This window comes from Callospermophilus lateralis, chromosome 5, assembly GCF_048772815.1.
Source record: "Callospermophilus lateralis isolate mCalLat2 chromosome 5, mCalLat2.hap1, whole genome shotgun sequence".
Classification (NCBI taxonomy): domain Eukaryota; kingdom Metazoa; phylum Chordata; class Mammalia; order Rodentia; family Sciuridae; genus Callospermophilus; species Callospermophilus lateralis.
In genome coordinates, this window is record NC_135309.1 from 103,120,086 (window position 1) to 103,146,536 (window position 26,451).

General features: G+C 33.7%; 2 protein-coding genes and 1 long non-coding RNA gene across 5 annotated transcripts in view; 1 reads left to right on the plus strand and 2 right to left on the minus strand.

Annotated features, from left to right (window-relative positions):
- Positions 1-810, minus strand: part of Fam151b (family with sequence similarity 151 member B) — a 30,822-nt gene extending 30,012 nt beyond the window's left edge. For both annotated transcript variants that reach the window (XM_076857075.1, XM_076857074.1), the window contains exon 1: positions 665-810. In XM_076857075.1, coding sequence (XP_076713190.1) covers positions 665-689 — 25 coding nt within the window. In that variant the 5' untranslated portion in view covers positions 690-810. The remainder of the gene's footprint in view (positions 1-664) is intronic.
- Positions 811-2,002: 1,192 nt separating this feature from the next.
- On the plus strand, positions 2,003-21,281 carry LOC143399914 (uncharacterized). 2 transcript variants are annotated; one of them, XR_013091446.1, is made up of 4 exons: positions 2,003-2,463; positions 2,735-2,941; positions 15,839-15,897; positions 20,223-21,281. It is a non-coding gene; the product is annotated as an uncharacterized LOC143399914 (long non-coding RNA). The 2 variants fall into 2 exon arrangements; XR_013091447.1 differs by lacking the exon at positions 15,839-15,897 and adding an exon at positions 2,994-3,062 and having other exon boundaries at positions 2,735-2,897.
- Positions 9,614-26,451, minus strand: part of Zfyve16 (zinc finger FYVE-type containing 16) — a 41,229-nt gene continuing 24,391 nt past the window's right edge. The window contains exons 11-18 of the mRNA XM_076857076.1: positions 24,186-24,268; positions 22,938-23,042; positions 22,418-22,565; positions 20,295-20,375; positions 15,817-15,979; positions 14,913-15,018; positions 13,832-13,999; positions 9,614-12,325 (exon numbers count right to left, since the gene is read on the minus strand). Coding sequence (XP_076713191.1) covers positions 12,167-12,325; positions 13,832-13,999; positions 14,913-15,018; positions 15,817-15,979; positions 20,295-20,375; positions 22,418-22,565; positions 22,938-23,042; positions 24,186-24,268 — 1,013 coding nt within the window. The 3' untranslated portion in view covers positions 9,614-12,166. The remainder of the gene's footprint in view (positions 12,326-13,831; positions 14,000-14,912; positions 15,019-15,816; positions 15,980-20,294; positions 20,376-22,417; positions 22,566-22,937; positions 23,043-24,185; positions 24,269-26,451) is intronic.

Below are 26,451 nucleotides of genomic sequence, written 5' to 3' on the forward strand. Positions count from 1 at the left end.
TTATATTTATATTCTGTAAAATATCTAAGCTGATGAAGGAATGCGCCACCGAGGCTGTCTAATGCCACCACTCATGCTTATGTAAGAGAGACTGTAACCTTCTGGGGAATTCGACGTCAGCGGTTTAAAACACCTTGGGTTCCAGGGGTCAAACAACAGCATACACTAGTTAGTAGCTTGCAAAAGTCGTGCACCGAGAGGGTGGCAGGCCGTGCTCCATGCCTTCCCTGCATTGTCAACCCTCAACCAATTCCCAAAGCAGCAGCGCACTTGACCATGGGCTATTCCCTATTCTATTGAAATTATGGGCTGGGCAAGTGTCACGATCCCTTCAAACCAACCAAGATCTCCAAATAATAAACCAGCCGTTCTCGGGCGCCCTAAACGCTCTTTCTTTAACGCCCTCCCGGGAACCGTGGTTCTCTACCACAGGATGGTGGGCGCGCGCCCATCCCCGGCCGCCAGGAGCCGCTCAGTTCAAGGAAAACTAGGTGAGGAGAGCCAAGAGGACCTGAAACACTCCCCTGCCGCCCGACGAGCCTCTCAGAGAGGCCCAACTCCGGGCTCTGGCTCGGGAAGGCGGGCGGCGAGCTCGGGGCTCAGGGCAGCGCTGCGCACTCTGACCAAGCCCTCCCGGCCGGAAGCCGTGGGGACCCCTGCTTACCCGGGCCCCCGGCAGGCGCTGTCATGGTGACGGACGCCCGCCGTTTGCGCAGGCGCCGAGCGATTGGCAACCAGCCGACAATCGCCCGCGATGTGGCAGGCGGACTCAGAGAACCACAAGCTCCTAGCCCCTGGGCGCACCAGCGAGGCCGAGCCGGAAGGGGCGGGGAGCGCTGCGCCTGCGCAGTTTCGCCTGCCCGTGGCTGTCGCTGTGGCCCTGGCCGTGGCCGTGGCCCGGGCGTTGCGGATAGTGCTGTCCTAGGGAAGACCACAGCGATGGGAAGTATTTGCTGGTGTGGGGCACGAATTTCCAAATAAGTTGGATATATTTTCTTTTTAATCTTAGAAAGGGTATCGTTATTACTCCATAAAAAGGAGTGTTGTTGCACAAGGATATTTAGATGAAGCTTCAAGTTTTCTCTCCCCTTCTCCCTCAAACTTGAAAGACTCCCCAACTCTCTCCCGCTCTCTCTCCCACTGCCTTCCTAACCCGCCTGAAACTCCTTGTTTTATGAAGCCAGGCTAATGCAGGAAGAGCACCTTGGGACTCTGACTAACCTGGATGAGCAACCTGGCTTTATGGTTTTCGGCTTCTGCAACTCTAATACAACTGAAGCTGCCAGCGGTAAAATTGAACTTACAGCGCTGACCTGGAACCCGAATGGAGGCCGTCTTCACCCAACCCTGCAGACTTTAATATTTTTAAATCCTTCTAGACTTGAGTTACAATTATTTTTATTTATCCTCAATCAGGCCTTCATATTTTCTAGAATTTCCCCAGGTCCATCAGAAAAGATTTCTACACTTAAGAAAACACTACGTTTTAATGACATCAATTTTGAAGTCATTACGTTAAAGTTTTAAAATTTTCTAGAACAGATCAATAGATTAGAGGAAAGGGATTGGGAGGAGGAGGGGGTATTAGAAAGTACTAGGGAAGAAAGAAATCTTCCAAATTATGCCAGGTCCATGCATAAATCAACAAAATGAATCTCGCTTTTACATGTGAATATAATACTCGAATTAAAAGAATAATAGGAGATGGGTAGATACAGTAAGCAGATCAGGGGAAGGGAGGAGGAAAGGGAAGGGGAAGGTAAAGGAATGAGATTGATTAAAATATGTTCATGCGCACATATCATAGTGAATTCTACTTTTACTTTTAATTACGCACCAATAAAAATAAGTAAAATAATAAAAATTTAAAGTTTCACTTAGATTTTTAACTTAAAAGTAGATTTATTGAGATATACAAATGATTTGCATCTGATTACATTTCTGTAATGACTAATTGTATATTTAAAGTGTATGATTCAGCAAATTTATAGTATTCATAGAGTTGTACAACCATCATGACAAGGAACTTGAGAACATTTCATCACCCCAAAGCAACAACTCTATCCTCCCACCCCCACCCTACACACATATTCCCTAAGCAACCACTTACCTACTTTCTATCCCTATGGATTTGCCTATTCTGGACATTTTATGTAAATGGTATCACATAATGACATTTTGTTTCTGGCATCTTTCATTAAGGATAATGTTTTTCAAGGTTCAGCATGTGTCAATACTTTCTTCCTTTTTATGGTGGAATAAATTCCATTGCATAAAACAAAACTGAGGTAGAACAGAAGAAATAAAGAAGTAGCTAGAAAGGCCACATAAAGGAAAAACAAGGAAATATAATTTTTTTTTAGAGAGAGAGAGAGAATTTTAATATTTATTTTTTGGTTTTCGGCAGACACAACATCTTTGTATGTGGTGCTGAGGATCGAACCCCGGCCGCATGCATGTCAGGTGAGCACGCTACCGCTTGAGCCACATCCCCAGCCCAAGGAAATATAATTTTAATTTAAAGCTTCACATACTTTTCCAGGTCTATCACTCTCCAAGCCACTCTCTCTCCCAGGCCTGTCACTCCATAATTTCTGGGAAATATGTAAATTTGAGTTACTGTAAAATCATTCACTTATGATAATTAACTTGTATACTGTTCATTAGCCCAATAAATGTATTAAGCAAAGAGAGATGAGATTTTTTTAAAAACCCAACATTATTTCTTAATCAGTTAATGGAAACCATGTCAGCTGAAGGATCCTGAGAATAAGCAGACCACCAGAAACCATTTGAGATCACCAAACTGATGATATTTTTACATACCTCACCATACCCATCTCTCAGCAAGTTTCTTTTAAAGAAGAGCCAGAAACCACAAAAACACATCTCTCCAGGTGACCTGCATTCTCCCTTGAATCTGTATCCCTTACTTTCTTAGGTAAGTCTCTGTGTTTATACTGACATGTGCTGATACGCTTTTCCATTCACAGATGTCAAGAACACTGTTGTTCTCAGTAGAGTTCTCCCCTTCTCTGAGAATTCCACTGGACTATCTTCTGGTGAGCTTGACTCCAGTGACAAAACATTTTTACCTGTCCACTCGTCAGTTGGTGGACATTTGAGTTGTTTCTACTTTATGATTGCTATCAATAATGCTGCTATGAACATTTATGTACAAGTTTCATGTGGATGTATTTCTTGTGTGTATATACCTAGGAGTGGAATTGCTTCTTCTGTGAAACACTATTTTCAACTTGTAAGGAACTGCCAGTTTTGTAAAGCAGCTGTACCATTTTACATTCCTTTCAACACTTTACTAAGGTCTCAATTTCTACACATTCTCACCAATGCTTATATAACTTTTAAAAAATTATGGGCATCCTAGTTCATATGAAGTACCTCATTGTTTGATTTTTTTGTCTTGATTTCCCTACTAATAACATTGAGCATATTATCAGGGGTTTATTGGCTGTTTGCATATTTGATTTGAGGAAATATTCATTTGCTCAATTTTTAGATTGGATTTTTTGTGTTTTTATTGTTGAACTGTGGAATTCCTTATATAAGTCTGAATACAAGTTCTTTTTAACAGATGATTTTCAGATATTTTCTCACACTTTGCAGGTTGTCTTCTCCATTTCTTGATGGTACTGATTATAGTAGAAAGTTTTTGTAACCTATTGGTCACCATATTAGCTTAGTACTTTGATAGATTTTACAATAACTGACTCAGAATTTCTCTTGACAATGTATTTTTTTAGAAATTTCTGTGATTTGCTTCAAAATACTCCAGCAAGGAAGGGACAGATGAAGAAAAAGTGGCAAATCTTGATAATTACTGAATTGGATTTTGTAGAATGGTTATATGGTTTCATTATACCATTCTTTTTTTTTTTTTTAAAGAAAGAGTGAGAGAGAGTGAGAGATTGGGAGAGAGAGAGAGAATTTTTAATATTTATTTTTTAGTATTTGGCGGACACAACATCTTTGTCTGTATGTGGTGCTGAGGATCGAACCCGGGCCGCACACATGCCAGGCGAGCGCACTACCGCTTGGGCCACATCCCCAGCCCCATTATACCATTCTTTACTTTTGAATGCTTGGAAATTTTACAGCAAATTTGTGTCTGATTACTTTTTTTATAGGGGGGACCCAGAGGAAGGGTTTCATAAGTGAAGGGTTTATGGAGCACTGGTGAAAAATAACAGACAACAGAGCCTTACAAGGACTAGAACATGAAAGACAAGTATCAACCTGAGAGCCTGCAACTTTTTGTTGAGTTATATAAAGGAGTATTTAAATAATTCATGATTTCTGATTGGTCTGAACTGGGTAAAGGTATGTGTATTAGAGGAGTGGAATAAGAAGAGGTCATCTGTGTAAAGCATTAATCGCCAGGATATAAAAATAACTCAAAAAACTTAACACACACACACACAAAAAAAAAAACCCAAAGAACAAAAAACAAACAAACAACAACAACAACAACAACAACAAATGACCCAATCAATCAATATATGGGCAAAGGAACTGAATAGACACTTCATAGAAGAAACACAATTGATTAACAAATATATGAAAAAATGTTCATCATCTCTAGCAAATAGAGAAATGCAAATTAAAACTGAGATTTCATCTCAGTGGGATGTGGTGGCACATGCCTGTAATCCCAGCGGCTCTAGAGGCTGAGAGAGGAGGATCCCAAGCTCAAAGCCAGCCTCAGGAAAAGCGAGGTGCCAAGCAACTTAGGGAGACCCTGTCTCTAAATAAAATACAAAATAGGGCTGGGGATGTGGCTCAGTGGTCGAGTGCCCCTGAGTTCAATCCCCAGTACAAAAAAAAAAAAAAAAAAGATTTCATTTCACCCCAGTCAGAATTGCAATTATTAAGAATACAAACAACAATAAATATTGGGGAGGATATGGAGGAAAAGGTACACTCAGATTGCTGGTGGGATTGCAAATTGGTGCAACCACTCTGAAAATTGGTATGGAGAATCCTCAGAAAACTTTGAATGGAACCACCATTTGACCCAGCTATCCCACTCCTCGGTTTATACCTAAAGGACTTAAAGCCAACATATTACAATGATGCAACCACATTTATAGCAGCTCAATTCACAATAGTTAAACTATAGAACCAACTTAGGTGCCTTTCAACAGATGAATGGATAAAGAAAATGTGGTATATATACACAATGGAATATTACTCAGCCTTAAAGAATGAAACTATGACAATTGCCAGTAAATGGATGAAGCTGGAGAATATCGTGCTAAGTGAAATAAGCCAATTCCCCAAACGCCAAAGTCGAATGTTTTCTCTGCTATATGGATGTTAATTCACAATGGGAGGGAGCTACGAAAAATTAGAGTTGCTTTAGATCAGGTAGAGGGGAGTGAAGGGAGGGGAGAGGGTATAGGGGGAGAAATGATAGTAGAGCAAATCGGACATTATTACTCTATGTACACATATAACTATATGATCCATGGAATTCTACATTATGTATAACCAGAATAATGAAAAATTATACTCGATTACATATGATGTATCAAAGTGCATTGTCATGTATATTTAATTAAAACAAATATAAAAATGTAAAAAAATGTTCAACATCTTAGCAACTAGAGAAATACAAATCAAAACTAATCCCAGCCACTTGGGAGGCTGAGACAGGAGGATCATGAGTCCAAAGTCAGCCTCAGCAAAGGTGAGATGCTAAGCAACTCTGTGAGAACTTCTAAATAAAATCAAAATAGAGCTGGGGATGTAGCTTAGTGGTCAAGGGTCTTGGTATCCCCACCCCACCTCCCAAAAAACACAACTACTTTTTAAGATTTCATCTCAAGACAGTCAGAATGGCAATCATCAAGAATATGAGAAACAATAAATGTTGGAGAGGATATGGAGGAAAAGGTACACTCATACTTTGCTGGTGAGACTGCAAATGGTGCAACTCTGGAAATTGGTATGGAGATTCCTCCAAAAACTTGGAATGGAACAGTCTCTCTATTCTAGTGCCTAAGTCTTTGACCCACTTTGAGTTTCATGCAGAGTGAGAGAGAGGGGTTAATTCATTTTGTTACACATGTATTTCCAGTTTTCCCAGCACCATTTGTTGAATAGGCTCTTTTCTTCAACAAATGTTTTTGGCACCTTTATCTTATGAGTTAACTGTATTTATATGGGTTTGTCTCTGTCTTCTATTCTGTACCATTGGTTTGTGTGTCTTTTTGGTGCCAGTACCATGCTGTTTTTGTTATTATGGCTCTGTAGTATAGTTTAAGTTCTGGTATTGTGATGCCTCCTGATTCACTCTTCTAAGGATTGCTTTGGCTATTCTGAGTCTCATTTTTCCAAATGAATTTCATGATTGCTTTTTCTAGTTCTATGAAGAATATCATAGGGATTTTAATAGGAATTACATTATATTTATGTAATACTTTTGGTAGTATGGCCATTTTGACAATATTAATTGTGCCTATCCAGGAGTACAAGAGATCTTTCCATCTTCTAAGATTGTCTTTAACTTCTTTCTTTAGTGTTCTGTAGTTTTCATTATAGAGTTCTTTCACCTCTTGTTAGATTAATTCCCAAGTATTTTTTTTTTTCTTGAGGCTATTGTGAACAAGGTTGTTTTCCTAATTTCTCTTTCAGTAGATTCATCACTGATATATAGGAATCGTTTGATTTATGGGTGTTGATTTTATATCCTGCTATTTGCTGAATTCATTTATTTTGGAAGATTTCTGGTGGAATGTTTTTGGATCTTCTAAATATCAAATCATGTCATTGGCAAATAGTGATAGTTTGGGGGGGTTCTTTTTCTATTTGTATCCATTGAATTTCTTCTAATTGCTGTGGCTGGAGTTTCAAGGACGATGTTGAATAGAAGTGGTGAAAGAGGACATACTTGTCTTGTTCCAATTTTTAGAGGGAATACTTTCAATTTTTCTCCATTTAGAATGATGTTGGCCTTGAGTTTAGCGTAGATAGCTTTTACAATGTTGAGGTATGTTCCTACTCTTCCTTGATTCTGAACATGAAGGGGTGCTGATTTGTCAATTTTTTTTTCTGCATCTATTGCAATGATCATGATTGTCTTTAAGCCTATTGATGTGAATTACACTTATTGGTTTAAGACAACTTTGTCTAGTATAACTGTAGGAATGTGGGTTTGTTTCTGTGTCTTCTGTACCACTGGTCTACATACTAGTATTGGTGCCAATACCACACCATTTTTATTACTATATCTCTGTAGTATAATTTAAGGTGTGGTATTGTGATGAGGATAGACATTTCTTATTGTCTTAAAATCTCTTTGAGGTTTTAAAATTATTTTGTATTTTAATCAGCTATGGTTATTTTCAGCAGAAGCATTAATCTAAATATACTAGCATTCAATTTTCAAAAATAGAAAATTTCTCACAGTTGCACTTTTGTTCCTGTATGGTTAAAACTTACTCTCCTGGTGTTTTCTGCACTTACCATGTACTACTTGTGGCATGCATTCTATAAATGTTAAAAAGAAATATGTCTAATTCTGTAATAACAACTAATAATTTTTCGCTATTTAGAGCTAAATTGTTAAATTTAGAGCTGCTCAAAAATATGGGTATCTTTTATTTAATGTTAGTTGCTGCATATAACATATTATTATAAAACTTAAGCCTAAAACAAACATTATCATACACAATTTCTGAAGATCAGGAATGTGAGTTTGGCTTAGTTGGGTGGATTTTATGAGGTTGTATTCAAGCTACTTGCTGGGGCTACAATTTGAAGGCTTAACTAGAGATGGAGAATCTACTTTCCATTCATGTGGCCATAAGCAGGAAAAGGCTTCAGTTCTCATCAAATAGGCTATACAACTGCCCATACCTGGCAAGTTGAATTCATGCCCCTCCCCATTTATCCAATAAAAAGAGAGGGGGGAAAAAAAAGACAGAATCTTTCACAATGCATTATTCTGCCATATTCTATTGATCCCAAAGACCAACACAAGTACAATGTAGGAGAGGACAGCACAAGAGCATGAAGTGGGGATCAGGAGGCAATTCTGAAGGCTAACATATTGTTTAATTTTTTTTTTACAAAGGCTTTTACTATAGCACTTGAATTAAACCTGTTCATCTGTAAAAACAATGAAAACATGGCTGAATTTTATCAATGTAAGGCAGAAAATGTTTCCAAAAGGTATTAGTATTACATATCATTCCAAGGTAAATTAAAAACTGGGATATTAAGAATAAGATTTGAAGCCAGGTGTGGTGGTACATGCCTGTAATCCCAGTGGCTCAGGAGGCTGAAGTAAGAGGATTTTGAGTTCAAAACCAGAGGCACCAAGCAATTCAGCAAGACCCTGTCTTAAAATAAAATGCAAAAAAGGACTGGGGATGTGGCTCAGTGATTAAGTGCCCCTGGGTTGAATTCCTGATACCAAATAATATTACTATTATTATTATAGTAATAATAAGAAGATTTGAAACTATTAAAATCTGATTTGAAAAAACCATGAGTGTAATTAAATGATAAAAGATAAGTTTAGATGGCAAGTTTAGTGCCTGATAGGAAAAAATAAAAATTTAAAATATAGCTTCAATAAAAAATAACCATTCAGGTATTTCAGTAATAAAAGTTTTGTTATTAAAAAGTCTTCCTATTAAGACAAATGTCATAACTCTTTTAATAATGGAGTCTTTCTTCCTTTCTATAATTTAGATGTTTTTACCAATCACTGAGTAAAGTAGTTTGACGAAAGCAATAAGATCTCTAGGATCCTAAACATATGCTATGTAACCCAAAGTAACTGATACACAAGAAATGAGAGAGGATTGTACAATAATTTTGGAAAATAGTGTGAGAGTCCTCAAAAAATTTAAAATAGAAATATATGATCCAGCAAACCAATTACTGGGTATATATCTAAAGGAAATGAAACCACTCTGTTAGAGATATATATATATGCCCCCCATGATTCACTGCAGGATTATTCACCATACCAAGATATGGAATCAACCTGAGTATCTATCAATAGATGAACAGATAAAGAAAATGTGGTGTGAATATACAATGGAATTTAGCTTCAAAAAAGAAGGAAATTCTATCATTTGTGACAAGCATGAACTTGGAGGGTATTACGTTAAGCAAAATACAAGAGGCACAGGAAGACAAATACACATGATCATTTTTATGTGGAATCTAAAAAAGCTGAATTTAGAAGCAGAGAGTAGATAGATGGCGGTTGCTAGGGTGCAGAAGGGATGGAAGATGGCAGGGGCATTGTGGGACATGTTGGCCAAAGAATATAAAATTTCAGTTAGGAGAAGTAAGTTCAACCTATACAGCACAGTGAGTACAATATATTGTACACTTGAAAAAATTACGGGAGAAAATAAGAATATACTTATTTGTATTTGCTGCTACAGCACCTAAATCTTGGAATAATTTATAAGGAACAAATAAAAATGATTACCTGTTGAAACTTGTGGGTGGGAAGAACAAGGCAGATGTGTACAAGGTGGGAGGGAGTTTTAACATTTGTTTTTTAAATCATATTTACATAAAACTTTAAGTCACAGAGAAGAAAAATAAAACCTGGGATGAGTTGGAAGTTTGTTTTATTTCAAGATATTTTCTTTTAAAATTTGAGTCACATCATAAAAGTTATGCTTGCTATTAAAAAATAAATGCTCTGTTCTTTGTTTATGAACAATACCTAAATTTAGATTGCTATACACCTAGGCAGTTGAGAACCATAGTCAGGCTACTACTTTTATAATTAAATCATAAGATGAAACATCCACACAATACCGAAGACTGGTTTAAATCGATTTAGAAAGGAAATTTGAATCTTTCTACAATATTACAGAATTTTCAGATTTTCAGCTTTTGCCAACTTCACTGCCCAGAGTTTAATAAGTTCTCTGATGCCTTCTCATTAATGGTTTGGCCACCTCCTCAACTGTTTCGCAATCACCTAGTCAAGATTCATGTCTATCACAGCAATCTAAAACTTTCGCTACACATTAATCCTCTGTTTAATACATTTAGCTCCAAGAGAGAAAGAACTGTTTATTCATTTTTAACCAGTGACCTAATAAAGTGCTCTGCACATAGCATGTACACAAACACACACACAGTTTGCTGGCTAATAGTTGTATACAACAGATAGACTACATTTTACTTCAGATTTCAAAATTCAGAAAAAAAGAGAGTTGTAATAAAAGGTATACGACAAAAATAGATCATTGTAGAGTGAATACAAAGAACCATTCTATTTCTTTACCTTAAAAAAATTAAAAATCCAACTTTAGTTTCAATGTGAAGAATATGGCCAAATAAGTAGCAAATGCTTTCAGAAATATATGTCTATAAAGAATACTTTAAAATGTGCCTTCAAACCTTGGGTGTAGAATTCCAATTTGTATTGAAGGTAGAGGCTTTATAAAAACAAATCCAAAACTATCCCATCATAGAAGAACCTTCTACCCTTTTGATGTTTTAAGGAAACTTTAGTATTTATAAATTCTGCAATTACATCACAAAATAAGTGTAGACTATACTGCAAAACAAACACACTAAATAAAGAAAACATAAATTGAGTTTCATATGTAATTGTCTTTATCTTACACCAGTTCAATAAATTTCACAAGTTATAATTTGTTGCCATTTTATTTAACATCTGTAACATTTACACTGTTATGAACTAGTGATTTCCAGAGGAATGATATTTTCCTCCAAATTGTGTCTTTGGCTAGTACCACAGATGTGATCCAGTGGAACCAGATGCCCAAACATTAAAATTCTTGGTCTCTCCTAGCATGAGACCTCAGATCCTGAGTTACAGACTCGATTTTAATTTATAAGAGGTGCTTCACAAATATTTTTCTTATTACAGGGTTATTTAGTGTAGTTTCTTTTTCTTCAGACATACAATGAGTGTTTTTGATACAAAAAATATATATATATTACACATACAAATAAAAAAGGCATTAAAATAATTGATTTTATATAACTTAAATGACAGGAATAATATATGCCCCTTTTCTTTTCTTTTTCTTTTTAAATGTTTGCAGTAAAAGGGAAAGCACTACAATAGTTTCAAAAACATAGACTTTAACTTCATTCAATATTCTATTAAAAATAACTATTATATAAAGAATTGAAAATACGTAAAAGTAATTAGTTCATTAAAATTGATAATGTACTGGTGTCAATGAAAACATGTAAGGTTGTCAAGATATTTCTAAGAATTAACATGGGGGAAAAAAAAAACTTGTTTCAGGCTTAATATATTGCTACATAATGACTATTTGAGGGGTACTCTGGCCTTTTGTTAATCAGTGGTAGAAGTGTTAAATACAGTGGTATACTTTCAAAGTAAAGGAGAAAAAAATAATGCACTATGATACAAAAATATTGCCTATTTATAAATTATTAAATTCTTATAAAACATTCTGAATCATAAGTTGCTATAAAAACAAATACTTAAATATAGAAGCACAAAACCCTAAAGCACCCATAATCATTTTAAGAATACCCATTTAATCAAGAAAATGATATATATATATATAAAATAAGTGAGAAGAAAAAAGGCAATTAATCCAAACAATCAGAGTTTATCTAATTATGGAGGGAGGTCTCCACTCCAATTATACAAATAAGTTATCAGTTTTATTCAAAGAATCATAAGTCAAAGATCTTGAAACTGGTCTGTGCCATTGAAATACATTTTTAACAGACTTTAGAAACCAGTATCCTAACTGGCATATACACAAAACAGACATTTCCTTCATAAGGTTACATCTGAATAGAGCCTTCATTAAAATCATTCTTGGTATAAAGAGGTATAACTAAGTGCAGACACTTTGGCTTAGCATTTAAATAATGCTGTAAATGCTACAGATTTCTTCAAGGTATAAGGAATCCTTGTCATTTTAGTACATGTATTAAGTGTAAAGCTTCAAAAACTGTGGATCACTTAAATTTTTAGGTATTTAAATATTGTGCTAATGATTTTAAAAGATCATTCCTGCCTAAAAAGCAAAGCTTATATGTTTCAAACATCAAATATTTACTTTTAGTGTTTGTGGCATTTCAGCTTTAGTGCTGGAGTTAATTTTAACAAAACAGTTTGCAATATATAATACAGCACATTCTTCCATTAAAAAAGATTTTCTATAATGAAAAATACTAATTCTATTTCTAATGATAAACTAGAATTGGAGGTCCCACCGTGGATCACAGGTATCAGAGCACTATCAAGGTCATTTAGATAATTCTGAGGAAGAAGTTGTCCTTCAGATCCTGCCTGAAATTCAACCTGGAAAACAAATATCAATGAGATGATCCTAGAAAATTATCAATCTTGTTTAGCTCCATTGATGAAGATAAAATTTAAAATATCCTAGAATATTCAGCATGTTAATAAAATACTTGATATATTATTTATTAAAAAATCCTATATTCTCTTGTATTAATTCTATCCATCTACTACATAAATTATAATTGTTTCTCACATATATATCATAAATATTGTCATAATTTTATACTTTACATTTCCTCTCAATGAATATATAAATACACTGGCTGCAGTTATGAATAATTATCAATATTATCTAAATAAAAACACCATGGTATTAAAGATTTTTCTTAGAAATATTTCAATTTTGTTATTGCAATAATATTTGATATTTAATAGTGCTGATGAAAATTATATTGTAATACATTTGAATAAAAAAGAAAACATTAGCAATGATTACTCAAATAACAATTCATTATCAGGTGCTTCCTTGAAAAAAGAACTTTTAATAGTGTAATAAAAACAAAACTTCCTCTTTTCAGAAGTATGAATATAACACATCCTAGCTAGAGAAAAGAACACTGGCATAAGGATGCACCCATGTTTAGATTAAATAGTCTAATGAAAAATCTGCTTTGAAAATCTATGTTTCCAAATATATAATCAAAAAAGTTTGATTATATACTGTTACATGCTATTATAAAAAAAAGTTTGATTATATACTGTTTTGATAAAAAAGAGCACTCTCAAAAATCATTGGTAGAAATATAAATTAGCATAATCTCTATTTGGGACAATAAGGCAATGCCTATTGAGCACATACCTGGATCAAGCAATTCTAGTTCTAGGAATTTTTCTTATGTCTATGCTCACACTTATACACAAGCAAAATATTGTGGAAAACCTAAATTTCAATCAACCTATAGCAAATAAGCATGAAGATCTGGTTAAATAAATTACTATTTAACCAACTACTCTGCAACGTTAAAAAGAATTTATGCTGTTACATAGTCCCTCCATGGTCATAGCAAAAAAAAAAGTTTAGCTGAAATGAACTTTTTATGTATTTGTTTTTAGACTTTTAAGTTTTATTTAAAACATGTGAATATAAAATCTAGTCAGAATAAGTAAATTTAAAGGATAGTCATGGGCAGGGTCAGCAAATTACGGCCTGAAGCCCAAATCTGGCCCCAATGGGTACAGGAAATTTCATGGATAAAAGCCACATTTCATTGTTTGCATAGAGTTAGTGGCTGCTTTCTAACTATAATGCAGAGTTGAACTTTTGTGAAAGAAACCAAACAGCCTACAATGCCTAAAATATTTACCATCTGGCCTTTTACCAAAAAGTATGCTGACCTCTATTGCACAGATTAACAGAAATAATATATGTGAATTTATAGCACACATTTGATGCTCAACAAATTTTGGCTCCCTTTTCTCAAAATAAAAGGCTAGAGAAAAATCTTTTGATTATTTTAATATATGATATATTCATTTAAAAATTCATCACAGAAGCATCCTTACCATATCAGTGTCAATAGAAACTCTGAGTCCAATTTTATTCATTCTATTACTCTTTAGTGTTTTCAGGTGAGGGCAGAGTGCAGCACTACAAGCCATGGCTATTTCTTTTGCAAACTGGTAACAAGTTGATAAAATAGATAAATCCTGGTCTTTTAGAAAGTAAAACACCTGAAATGTATTTAATTAGGAAACAAGTCATGATTAAGATTCAAAGTAACTTTCAAAATGAAATAATTAAGCTCTACATGGAAGGCTGAAACAGGAAGATCACAAATTTAAGGTCAGACTCAGTAACTGTGACCTTCCTCAAAAACAAAATATTAAAACAATGTTTTCTTATTCCTATATTCTCTCTGATTTCTACATTATAAGTTAAAAATGTATGTATTACATAAGAAATGAATGATGCCAGTGGGAGGTGGTGGGAGGAGGGAAGTGCTGGGGAGCAATACTGGCTGAATTACATTGTTATATTGTGTTTATATATGAATATGTAACAACAAATCCCATCATTATGTACAACTATAATGTAACAACAACAACAAAAATGTGGGATGGGGAAGAAATGAATGACCAATTGCCAGTTGCCTTACCAGGGAAGATGGCAGAAGCAGAATAAAGAAGCAGATTAAGGGGCTAGGGAGTATACACATCTATAGTTTCATTACCTCTTCTTTAAAAGAAAAAAAAGGTAGAACATGCACAAATAACTTTCATTACGTGAATGCTGATTATAAATGCACGTCAATAAAATATTTTACTGTAAAATAAGAGAAAAATGAAAATAACATATTACAATACAAAGATGGCAATGTTGCTAAAACTGAACCATTAGCTGGCAGCAGTACCATCATGATGATAGCCTAAAGTACACCTAGGGAAAATCTACATCTAGTGTGTAAGAGACAGGCTAGGGCAGAAATATGCATGTGCCTACCAGTGTAAAGTAAAACAAAGTAAAATGTGTATTAAGCTACACTTCAACATTCAGAGGTTGAACATGCACCATCTCCAAATTCAAAATACAAAAACCATATCCAAACACAGAATGTAAAGGAAAGCGATCTCCTTTCTCTGTTACCTCAGTACACTTTACAATCTTCTCATCAGTTTCAAAATCTGCTTCCAGTTTTATTTTTTCACTTGGAAATCCCTGTAATGATATTCCATCCACTGAACTGATAACACTGCAGAATAAAGCAATATAGTACGATTATTAGCATAAAAGTGCTTTTCTGAAATGAATTATTAGATTTGAACAAATGAGATGAGAAAAACTATGAAAGTCCTACATTTTAAGCAGCAACAAGATGTCTCAATTATATACAAAATAATTAAACCTGCAGCTCACTTATCATGATTTCTTGATTGTAAAACAATTTTTTTCATTCATCAATAAATTATATGTCCTTCTTCATATATGTCCAATTTAGACCTAGGTTTAAAAGGCTTTAAATACTCTCCTAACAGAAAAGATGACTCATGAATTTGAAAAATCTATTTTGGAATCTTTTAGTTTAGCCCTTAGCCCCAGAAAGAAATACAATGATTAACTAAAAAGAGGAAGAGTGGCAGTAAAAATCTATAAGGTCTCTAATGTGTATACTAAATTTAGTTTGTATTTATAGTAAATCAAAATGATCCAGACTTACCCAAAGAGAATGCTTACTCATTTGACAGAAAAAAAATTTACCTTTTCTCAGCCCTGGCAGCAAGCTCATGCTACTACACAGTGGATGTTTTAACGTTAGCCCTCTCCCAAATTGCCCATCTGTTAACAGCATCCTGCCCAAGAAAACCCTTATGAGGCTGGTTAAGTACATATTTGAAAAAAACAGGCTGTATTTATTAACTGGAGCATTTAAGTATTTAAATTAATGGCATAATTCTATATTCATTTATAAAATATTTAATTTATTATAAGAATGTTTTTATCCTTCCCCCTACATCAAATCAAGTACATTTTAGTAACAAAAAATTCCTACCCTTTGTTTCCCTTTTCTTCAGAATCTACCCAGCAGATATCCACATATTCTCTTAGATCTACTGCATCAACTTTTCCACAGGTAATTTTAAAGTCTTTTTGCTCTCGTAAAGCTAGCCGCAAACCATCCATGGTCTCTGGAGTTATCTGTACCATTAAGCCATCTAGAAATGAGAGTTATGTTTCACATTTATTTTGCCAAATATCTGTTTATATGTCTAAGCCATAAAATTTACTATCAAAATATGTTCAGTATGAAGGTTTTAAATACTTTGCTAATTATCCTAATAGTGGTCTTCCACTAGAAAATAAAAATATGAAGTTAAGAATTCATTTTTTAAGGTTAAACAAATAAAGAGAAGAATTTGTGCTTCTGGCTATGATGAATTTATTGCTGAAGAATACTTTTAAGATTATACATAGGCATGATGGTGCATGCCTATAATCCCAGTGACTTAGGAGGCTGGGACAAGAGAACTACAAGTTCAAGGCCAGCCTCAGCAACTTCATGAGGCCCTCAACAACTTAGAACCTGTTTCAAAAAAAAAAAAAAGGACTGGGGATGTGGCTCAGTGTAAAGCATCCCTGGATTAAATCTTTATTTAAAAAAAAGCGGGTAAAGGCTGGGGATATAGCTTAGTTGGTAGAGTGCCTGCTTCCAATGCACAAGGCCCTGGGTTCAATCCCCAGCACCACACACAAACACACACAAATTAAAATTAAAAAAAATAAAAAGAATATCATACACTATAATTAAATGGGATTTATCCCAGGGATGCAAAGATGCTTCAACATGACAAAAATCAATGAACTAAATACATCACATGAGGGATAAAACTATAATCATCTCAACATATGCAGAAAAATATTTAATAAAATTCAAAATCCCCTCATAATAAAATCCTCAATAAATTAGGTATAGAAAGAATGTATCTCAACACAATAAAGGCCACAACTAACGAACCTATACCTAACATCATACTGAAAGGGGGAAAGATGAAATGATTTCCTTGAAGATCAGGAACAAGACAAGGATATTCATTTTCATCACTCTTAAATAACATTGAAATTTTGGGCCAGAGCATTAAATCAACAGAAAGAAACAAGGGATATCCAAGTAGAAAAGGAGGAAGTCAAAGAATGCCTGTTTATAGATGACATGATTTGATATACAAAACAAACAAACAAAACACCTGTTAGAACTGATTAACAAATTCAGTAAGATTGCAGGATACAAAATCAATACACAAAAGCAGTAGCATTTTTATATACCAATAACAAACTTGTCTAGAAAGAAATCAAGAAAGTAATCACATTCACAATAGCATTAATGACAAAATTTCTAAAACAGGAATGTATTTAACCACAGAACTTAGTGATTTCTACAATAAGAATTACAAAACACTGATGAAAGAAACTGAAGATGTCACAGAACAATAAAAAGATTGAAGAATGGATGTGAGGGCATCTGGCTGTGACATCTGTCACCCCACTGATCACGAGGGTTGATGTGGCTGATCTGGCTGGCAAAATGGGTATTCCCTTCCTCCCTCACTGCTCCACATACATCCCTCCTGAAGCTGTATGTTCAAAGAACACAACTTTCCTCAATAGAAAAGCACCTTTCTTCAGTGAAGAGTATACAGGTTATGGTGCTCCGTGCTAGAACCTTCAAACAAGCTCTCAAGGATTGAAGAATTAATATCATGAAAATGTCTATACTACACAAAGTAATTTCCAAACAGCATGGTATTGACATAAAACACAAAACAGAGATGAAAGAAACAGAATAGAGATTCCAAAAATAAATCTACCTGTATACAGCCAACTGATCTTCAACAAAGGTGCCACAAACAGACATTGGATAAAGGACATGTCTTCAATAAATGGTGTTGGGAAAACTGGGTATCCATATGCAAAAGATTGAAACTAGATCCAATATCTCTCACCATGTACAAAAGTCTACTAAAATTGGATCAAATACCTAAATGAAGGAACTGAAACTATGAAACTACTAGAAAAAAACACAGGGGACTTCAAAATTTCTATATAGGTAATGATTTTTTTGGATAAGAACCAAAGCACAGATTTTAAAAAAAGCAAAAATAAATGGTATTATAACTAACAGGTTCCTGTACAGAAAAGGAAACAACAGAGTAAAGAGACAACCTACAGAATGGGAGAAAATATTTATAAGCACTTCATTCAACAGAGATTGACATTCAATCCATTTGAACATACAAAGAACTGAAAAAATCTCGACAGTGAAAACAATTAACAAATGAGCAAATGATCTGAATAAATATTTCTCAAAATAAGATATATCAATGGCCAACATGCATATGAAAAAATGCTAATGTCACTAATCATCAGGGAAGTGTGAATCAAAAATCACACTGAGATATTATCTCACCCCAATCAGAATGTCTATAATCAAATTGACAAAAAAACTAGTAAGGATGTGGAAAAGGAGGAATTACTATTGGTAGATTACATAAATTAGCACAGTCATTAGGAAAACAATATGGAGGTTCCTCAAAAAACTAAAAATAGAACTATTACATGATCTAGATATTCCACTACTGGGTCTATTTCCAAAGAAATAAAATAATTTTAACAAAGAAATACCTGCACACCTTTGCTAATGAAGCACCATTATTAATGTTAGCCAAGATATGAAATCAACTGAGGTGCTCCTCAACAGATGAATGAATTAAGATGTGACATACACAATGGCATATTATTCAATCATAAGAAAGAATGAAATCCTGTCATTTGTGGCAACATAGATGGAACTGGAGGACATTAGGAGACTAATCCAGGCACAGAAAGACATTTGTCACTTGATATTTGTTTTTGTTCATATGTGGAAGCTAAAAGAGTTTATTTCATAGAAGTACAAAATAGGATAGTGGTTATTGGAGGTGGGTAGGCGAGTGGAAAAGAGGTTGAATAACAGGTATCAATATATAGTTCCATAGGCAGGAATAAGTTCCAATGTTCCACATATAGAAGGGTGACTATAGCTCATAACAATTTACATATATTTTACAAAGAACTAGAAAAGAAGAATTCAAAGTTTCCCAACACATATAAATGATAAAAGTTTAAGGAGAAAGAAATGCTAATTACCCTGATTTGATCATTATACATCCTATACCTGTATCAAATTATCATACTGCAGTATACATAATATTTACAATTATTAAATGTCATTTTAAAATGAAGGAGGAGGGGCAGGGGTTGTGCTCAGTGGTAGAGCACTTGCCTAGCATGCACATGGCACTGGGTTAGATCCCCGGCACCACATAAAAATAAACAAATAAAATAAAGGTACCATGTCCATTACAACTAAAAAAAATTTTTTTTAAAAATGAAGGAGGCAGGGCTGGGATTCTGGTTCAGTGGTAAGAGCATTTGCTTAGCATGTGTGAGGCACTGGGTTTGATCCTCAGCACCACATAATAATAAATAAATAAAATAAATGTATTGTGTCTATCTACAACTAAAAAATAATTTTAAAAAATGAAGGAGTGCGAATCTACAATATATAAAACTATATAAACTACAGGGCAGTTCGAAAAAAGACACATGGCCTAATATAAAAATGGGTAAAGTGGTAAACAGGGATTACACAGAAAAGGTCCCATAAGTGCCCAATAAATACAAAATAAGATGCTCTACTTCTAAGTGAATAGGAATATGCTAATTATGACCATATTCAGAAATACCTTCCAGATTGACACAAATTAAGTAGTCTGATTATACCGTGTCGGCAGAATATGTAAACTAATGAAAACTCTTATACATTCTGATTGTGAGATAAATTGGTACTATCATGCTGAAAAACAATTATCAATATCTTGTAAAGTTGACCATTTATTAATCTATTGACCAAGAAATTCCACTTCTCGATATATATTCTAGGAAAATTTTTAAACTTACATTCAGTGTCCACACACACAAATAAGAATACTATTAGTATCACTGTTTGTAATAGCAAAAAACCAAGAATTATCCCAGAAGTTCATGACCAGGAAGTGAATATACTGTCACACATTCACAGAATATTTAATAGCACTGAAGATGAATAAGCTATAGCTATAGGCAACATATACATAAATTTCAGAAACAAATAATTTTTCATGAAAATAGTTCCATATGACTATATGAAGAATATCTTTCATAATATCCAAAGTAAGCATATTTAGGTTACATATTGTTTGAGCACATGCATATTAAAACAATAGCATTCGGTCTAGTAGGAAATTCTTAGGGAAAGGAGGTTCAAGAAGGCTTAAAGAGACCCAATACTGCTCATGTTCTAGTTCTTGGACTGAGTGATGATTTCACATTAGTTTGTGCTACTATTCTTTATAATTTACTTTTTTTTTTTTTTTTTGTAAGGATCAAGTACATTTTTAAAGGTAATGGAAAAAACAACTTTACATTAAAACAATCTAAAAGTGAAGCACATACCTTCAACTATACTGGACTTTGCAAGGAATCCTGAAGATGTTTTTAGAGCGCCATTGAATACCACAAAACTTGCACCTGTCACTGATAATGACATAAACAATTATTTATGCTTTAACCTGCTCATTTTATATTATATTTGTTAAATTTAGATTATGGAGCATACACATTCTGAATACTCAATGTATATTAAGCTTATAACACTTAAATTAAAAAATTAAAATATTGTATAAAATAATTTAATGTTTATATCTAATAAATTATAGACTATTGTACTATTTTAAATGTTTATGTTTGTGTTAGTGAGAGTATGGGAAATAAAACCTTCACTACTGGAGAAAACAAAAATTAAAAAAATAGAAGTCTCTATGGAGCCTTAGCTTAACAATTATCTATTAAAATTATGAATGTAACCTTTGCCACACTAATTGTACTTCTAAGAATTTACCCTATAGATAGGTTCAACAGTGAACAAAATGGCATTATAAAAGATTATTCACAGTAGCATTTTTATAAATAGCTGAGGATGGGTAATAATGTATGTCTATCAGTATGGGATAGTTAAATGATGTATACATAAAATGGAAAGTTATGTGGAATGTGAAAGCTCTTTACCAACATAGAATAATCTTCAATATGTGTTAAGAACAACAAAAAAGCAAGGGGCACAATGGAGCAAATGTTATGGCTTGTCTAAAACAGTGGGAGTTAAGAGATTATATGTGTGTGTGTGCATGTAAGTGTTTGCTTAAATATAGATTAAAACAAAAAATGTCTTTGAAAGGATATATAAGAAACTAATACTGGTTTGATTGCATGTAGGAAGACAAGAGAATGGCTGGGTGGTCAAGCTAAGAGATTTTTTTTCACTACTATTTAAATGTGTATACCTTTTTTGAGTGTTAACACATGAATGTATACCTATTAAACATTAAAAAGTTGTAAATATTTTAATGACAAAAATGTCAATGACATGTTGTTAAAAAGCAAAACGCAAAAGTGTAAAATATACAGTGTAATGCCTTCTAACCTATGTATTAAAATAAGAAGAAAATATACTTAAAATACCAACAAATGGCCTTGTCTTAGCACTTTTTTCTTTTACTTTTTTTTTTTTTGGTACTAGGGATTTTAAAAATATATGCATATTTTTAGTTGTAGATGGACACAATACCTTCATTTTATTTATTTATTTATTTGTGGTGCTGAGGAGTAAACCCAGTGCCTCACACACCCACTGAGCCACAACCTCAGCCAGGTACTAGGGATTTAACCCATGGGTGTTTTACCACTGAGCTGTATCCCAGTCCTTTTTATTTTTCATTGAGACAGGGTCTCAAGAAGTTGCTTAGGGCCTTTCAAAGTCGCTGAGGCTAGCCCTGAACTTGCGATCCTCAACTTCAGCCTCCTGAGCTCCTAGGACTACAGGTATGTATCACTATACCAGGATCTTTTATTACTTTTTAAGATATATTTTCCAAGTTTACTAAAAATGAGTATATATTACCTTTATAGTCATGAGAAAAAATTTATTAGCAGTCAGAATACCAGATTACTTTAAATATGTTATCCTACAATAATGTATTAATTTTAAGGGATACTATCTTCCATTTTCAATTTGTTAGGTCCTTTACTGCAAGGATTTGGTAATCACAGCAGTCACTGAGGCCCTTCAGCCAAAGCTGAGTATAATGTCACCCACAGAAGCTGCTTACTCTACCATTTTTATAATTTTTATATCTGCAGCCACTTATAGTTTTATAATTCATTCTTCATTTTTGTCCACTCTATGCTCCCCAAATTATAAGAAATTGGGACAGAGACTGAACCAATGTGAAAAATCACCTCATTCCAGAGAGAAATCACTCATAGACCTCCACCTTATAGGATACACTAAAGAAGATATCAAAAGAAATACAGTCTTCCAAGTCTTTAAACCTAACACAGTTAGAGAGAAAAACACAATTTAGAAGCATTTTTAAAAATCTATTGTTTTTATAGCTGAAATTGTTTAAGTATATGGTTTTATCATCAAATCAGGAAATAAGTAAAATGTGTATATTCCTCCTTTGAAATTAATTGTATTAATTGAGGTATCTTTGCAAATTAGGAATCATGACTCTCACCTTTTCTAGAATGGCCAGTGGCACTACTGGCCTGTGTTTGATAAACACCATCATTCTGTACACAGACTAGATGAGAATCTGCTTCTGTACTAAAACTAGCTCCAATGCTAATGACGTGCTCATTAGAAGAATTTATCACTTTCATTACCTGGGGGGGAAACAAACAAACAAACAACATGTATTCAGAAAAAATTTTTTGAACATTTTATATTGATACCAGGAGTTGCATTCCTGACCACCTTCATAATTATCAAGCTTTGGTCTGGACAATTCTCTAGAAATATGATAAAAACCAATGTATTAAAATAAAATTACCTCAATTATTAGATAAAACAATGAGGGGAAAAAATGGAAAACCAGCATTAAGCAAATTCATTATTAGCAAATAAATTCTAATGTTTCAAGAGCAGTATTCATTGCTATTATATATTAGCCTAATTCAAAACAAAAAAATTAATGTGACACAATTCTAATGTTCAAACATTTGTCTTTAAATTTTGAATGAAGCAATTATACTCACATCATTGTATTTTTTCCGAGGTATTTTTATACAGCTTTTTCCCATTTCCATATGAATCAATAGCTGATCTATATTATGCAAGGTATATTGGTAATTTCGAAGGTCCTATGTAAAATAATCACAGTTCCATAAACCTTAAACTATTATCCATGAACATTTACCCATCCATTAAATCTTTTTCTTAGAATCTATTACTTTAAGGTTTCTGAGACCTAACTATCAAAATGCCATCCAGGAAGCTAATATGAACTTTAAAAACAACAACTAAATCTTTTAGCTATTCCACAACAGTAATAATGAATATCATTCTCAGGAAAAATACTGTAATATTTTGAGTTATCTCCACTTTTTAGTTAGAGATCTTCCAAAACAGAAAAAGTCTTTGCTATGGTTTTTATAAGTATTCCCCAAAGGCCCATGTGTTAGTATTGGCCACTCGCCTGGAGAACTATTGGGAGATGGTGGTCTATTTGGAAGGAAATTAAGCCATTGGGGGCATGTCTTGAAGGGATATGGGGCCCCCAGCCCCTTCCTGTTTTCTCTCTTTGCTTCCTGGCCATCATGAGGTGAGCAGGCTTCCTGCGCCAAGCACTCCTGCCACAATGTACTATGTTCCCACAATCCCAAAGCAATGGGGGCCAACTGACCATGGGACAGTTCTGAAACTGTGAGTCAAAATAAACTTTTCTTCCTTATAGCTTGATTATGTCAGATATTTTTCCACAGTAACAGACAGTTATAAACTCAGCCTTCAAATCAGACTTGGACGGACAAAAGTGAATCCACTAAGTACTTTTCTACGATAACAGGCAAACACAAATTACAAAAATTATAGATAGAAATGAACCTCGGATATCACCTAATCCAACCCTTCTTATTGCACATGAGGAAACTAAGGCAATAATTTTCTATAAATCATAAAATTGACTTTTCTAACACTATTTCTAAAGCTTCAACAATTTTGTAAGTCTGTACAGAGATCTCACATTACCTAAAATAAGAACTGCAGAATTAGCCCAAAGGCAATTCAACTCAGGTATGAATAAATTAGGAGAATTATGTTGTTTTTTAAAGGGTGACTCATGAAAAACAGAGTCCACTTATGTTTAATGAATTAGGATTTATTATAAAAGAGCTTTCATTATTCTACACAAATTAAAATAGGGAAATATAATTGTGTGAAATTTGCTAAATAAACTTTTAAAGTGACAGTATAAGAACACTTAATAAAACAGTTGAATTACTCACAACAAGTAAGTTCATAATAGTGTGTCCTATTTCTCCAAAAAGAGGTTTTCGGCCTCTGATACTTGTAAGAGGAGTAGGATATGCTACACAAGAGAAAGGAAACTGGTTATCACCAACTAAAAACAAAAGTCTTGAGTTTATTACCTTAATTCTCATTTTGAAAATGAATGTTATACATAACTACCATCCAGTCATTGCTCAGAGGAAAGTGAGAAAAGTCACTCACCCTACTGTATATCTACAAGATGGTACACTGAACTGAGAGCTTTACATGCATCATCTTATTTAAACCCTACAACAATCCAATGCTTATTTTACATATAAGAAAGATGAGACCTAGAGATTAAAAAACTTGCTCACAGTGACTAAGCTAATTGGTGAAACAGATTTGAAACTAGGCTTGTCTGATTTCAAAGCATTTAATCTTTTCATTATATATTTTCCCCAAATTTGGGAAGGGGTGTTGGAAAACTATATAGCATTTCCCCTGACCTCTATAAAGCTTCAATAATTTAAAGAGATTATATAAAGAATTAAAGACTTTAAAGGCATTTACAATTAATCACTTGTGCTAATTTATGGTAGTAAATGTTTATAGTTCTTGAAGCTGATAATAGAAGCATAAAGAATCATAGAAACCAAGGTAGAAAAGGGAATCAGACATGGGGCCTGTCACCTAACTACCTTTTTCTTTCTTTAGGGCACTATAGATAGTGAACAGCAAAATAGAAAAAAAAAAAAAAGAAGAACAACAACAACTAGCTGGCAATGCAGCAAATACCCTGAAGCAAACAAAAGGCCAAAAAGGAAGGCAAGATTATTTCTACAGTGATAAAAAGCAGACATATTTTTAACTCTCAGTTCGAAGCTTAGGACATACAGAAACTAACATCTCTAATATCTCTTATACAAACATACGTTCTTAAACTTCTAAGATCACATACCTACATTATCTATTTTAAAGACTTAAGTAAGAACAATCACATCTTTGCTAGTACAAACATATTTTCTAACTTTAAAAAAGGAAAATGATATTAAAATGACAACAGAAAAATGCCAATTTTTTTTTTTTATATTTTTTTATTGTTGGTTGTTCAAAACATTACATAGTTCTTGATATATCATATTTCACACTTTGATTCAAGTGGGTTATGAACTCCCATTTTTACTCCGTTTACAAATTGCAGAATCACAGAAAAATGCCAATTTTTTACATCATGATTTTATGAATTGGAAACTGTTAAGAGGTAATTTTATTTAGAACACTATTCTCAACAGGGCTTAGAATGACATTGTGAATGTCACAAAAGGACTTCCTGAATCTAATCTTCATGAATCTAATATTTAATGAAATTCCAAATAAGTTTGGTCAACATCAGTGTGCAGATAATCCCCATCTCAAAATTACTAATTCAGGCCAGTTATTTTAGCTCAGGGGGACTTTAACTTTTGTAATTAGTTATTCCACATGTATATTACCTCTATAACAAAATCCACATTCATGTCTAAAGAGGCATAAGCACCATTAATTTCAAAGTGTCAGTTTATCTAAAATCTAGCAAAACATAAAGAATACAGAAAATAGCTGAGTCTAGTTAATTCCCATTGTAATTGATAATTTTCCTTTATCGCCTCTAAACAGCTATTAGAGATTTACAGTTCTTACTCCTCTGATCTTTGGAGAAGTCCCTCATATTGTTCCATGATTTTCCAACCTTCTCTGTGTGAAAACCACTGGCTAAAATACTATTCATACTTACAGATTAAATGTCCTATAATGATTTAAAATGAGCTAGTATAGTGCCTTAATCTTCCATTAAAAATAGCATTCAAACATTATGATCAGAAACAAAATATTTGGCTGAATGGAAGAAACACTTGGCTCAGAATGAAATGTCTTAAGCTATTTGGTTTACACAGAATTAAACTTCAAAGTTAGGGTCTGCAGTTGTAGCTCAGTGGTTCAATCCTCAGCACCACATAAAAATATATAAAATAAAGGTATAAAAAATACAAAAACATTTTTAAAAACCTAAAAGTTAAATTATTTTTATGCAAGTTGGTGGAATTATATACTTAAATCCTAAAAGGTAAGGAAACCCTATCTCCTAAATCACAGTTTAATAAAATCTGCCAAATAGAGGAATTTAAATAAATTATCTTTTTCACTTAAATTGCTCATTCTGAAATAGTGATCACTTTTTAAATCTTCCCTATATTTTTCTTCCAAGAAAATGCCTATTAAATTATATTAGAATCAAATACC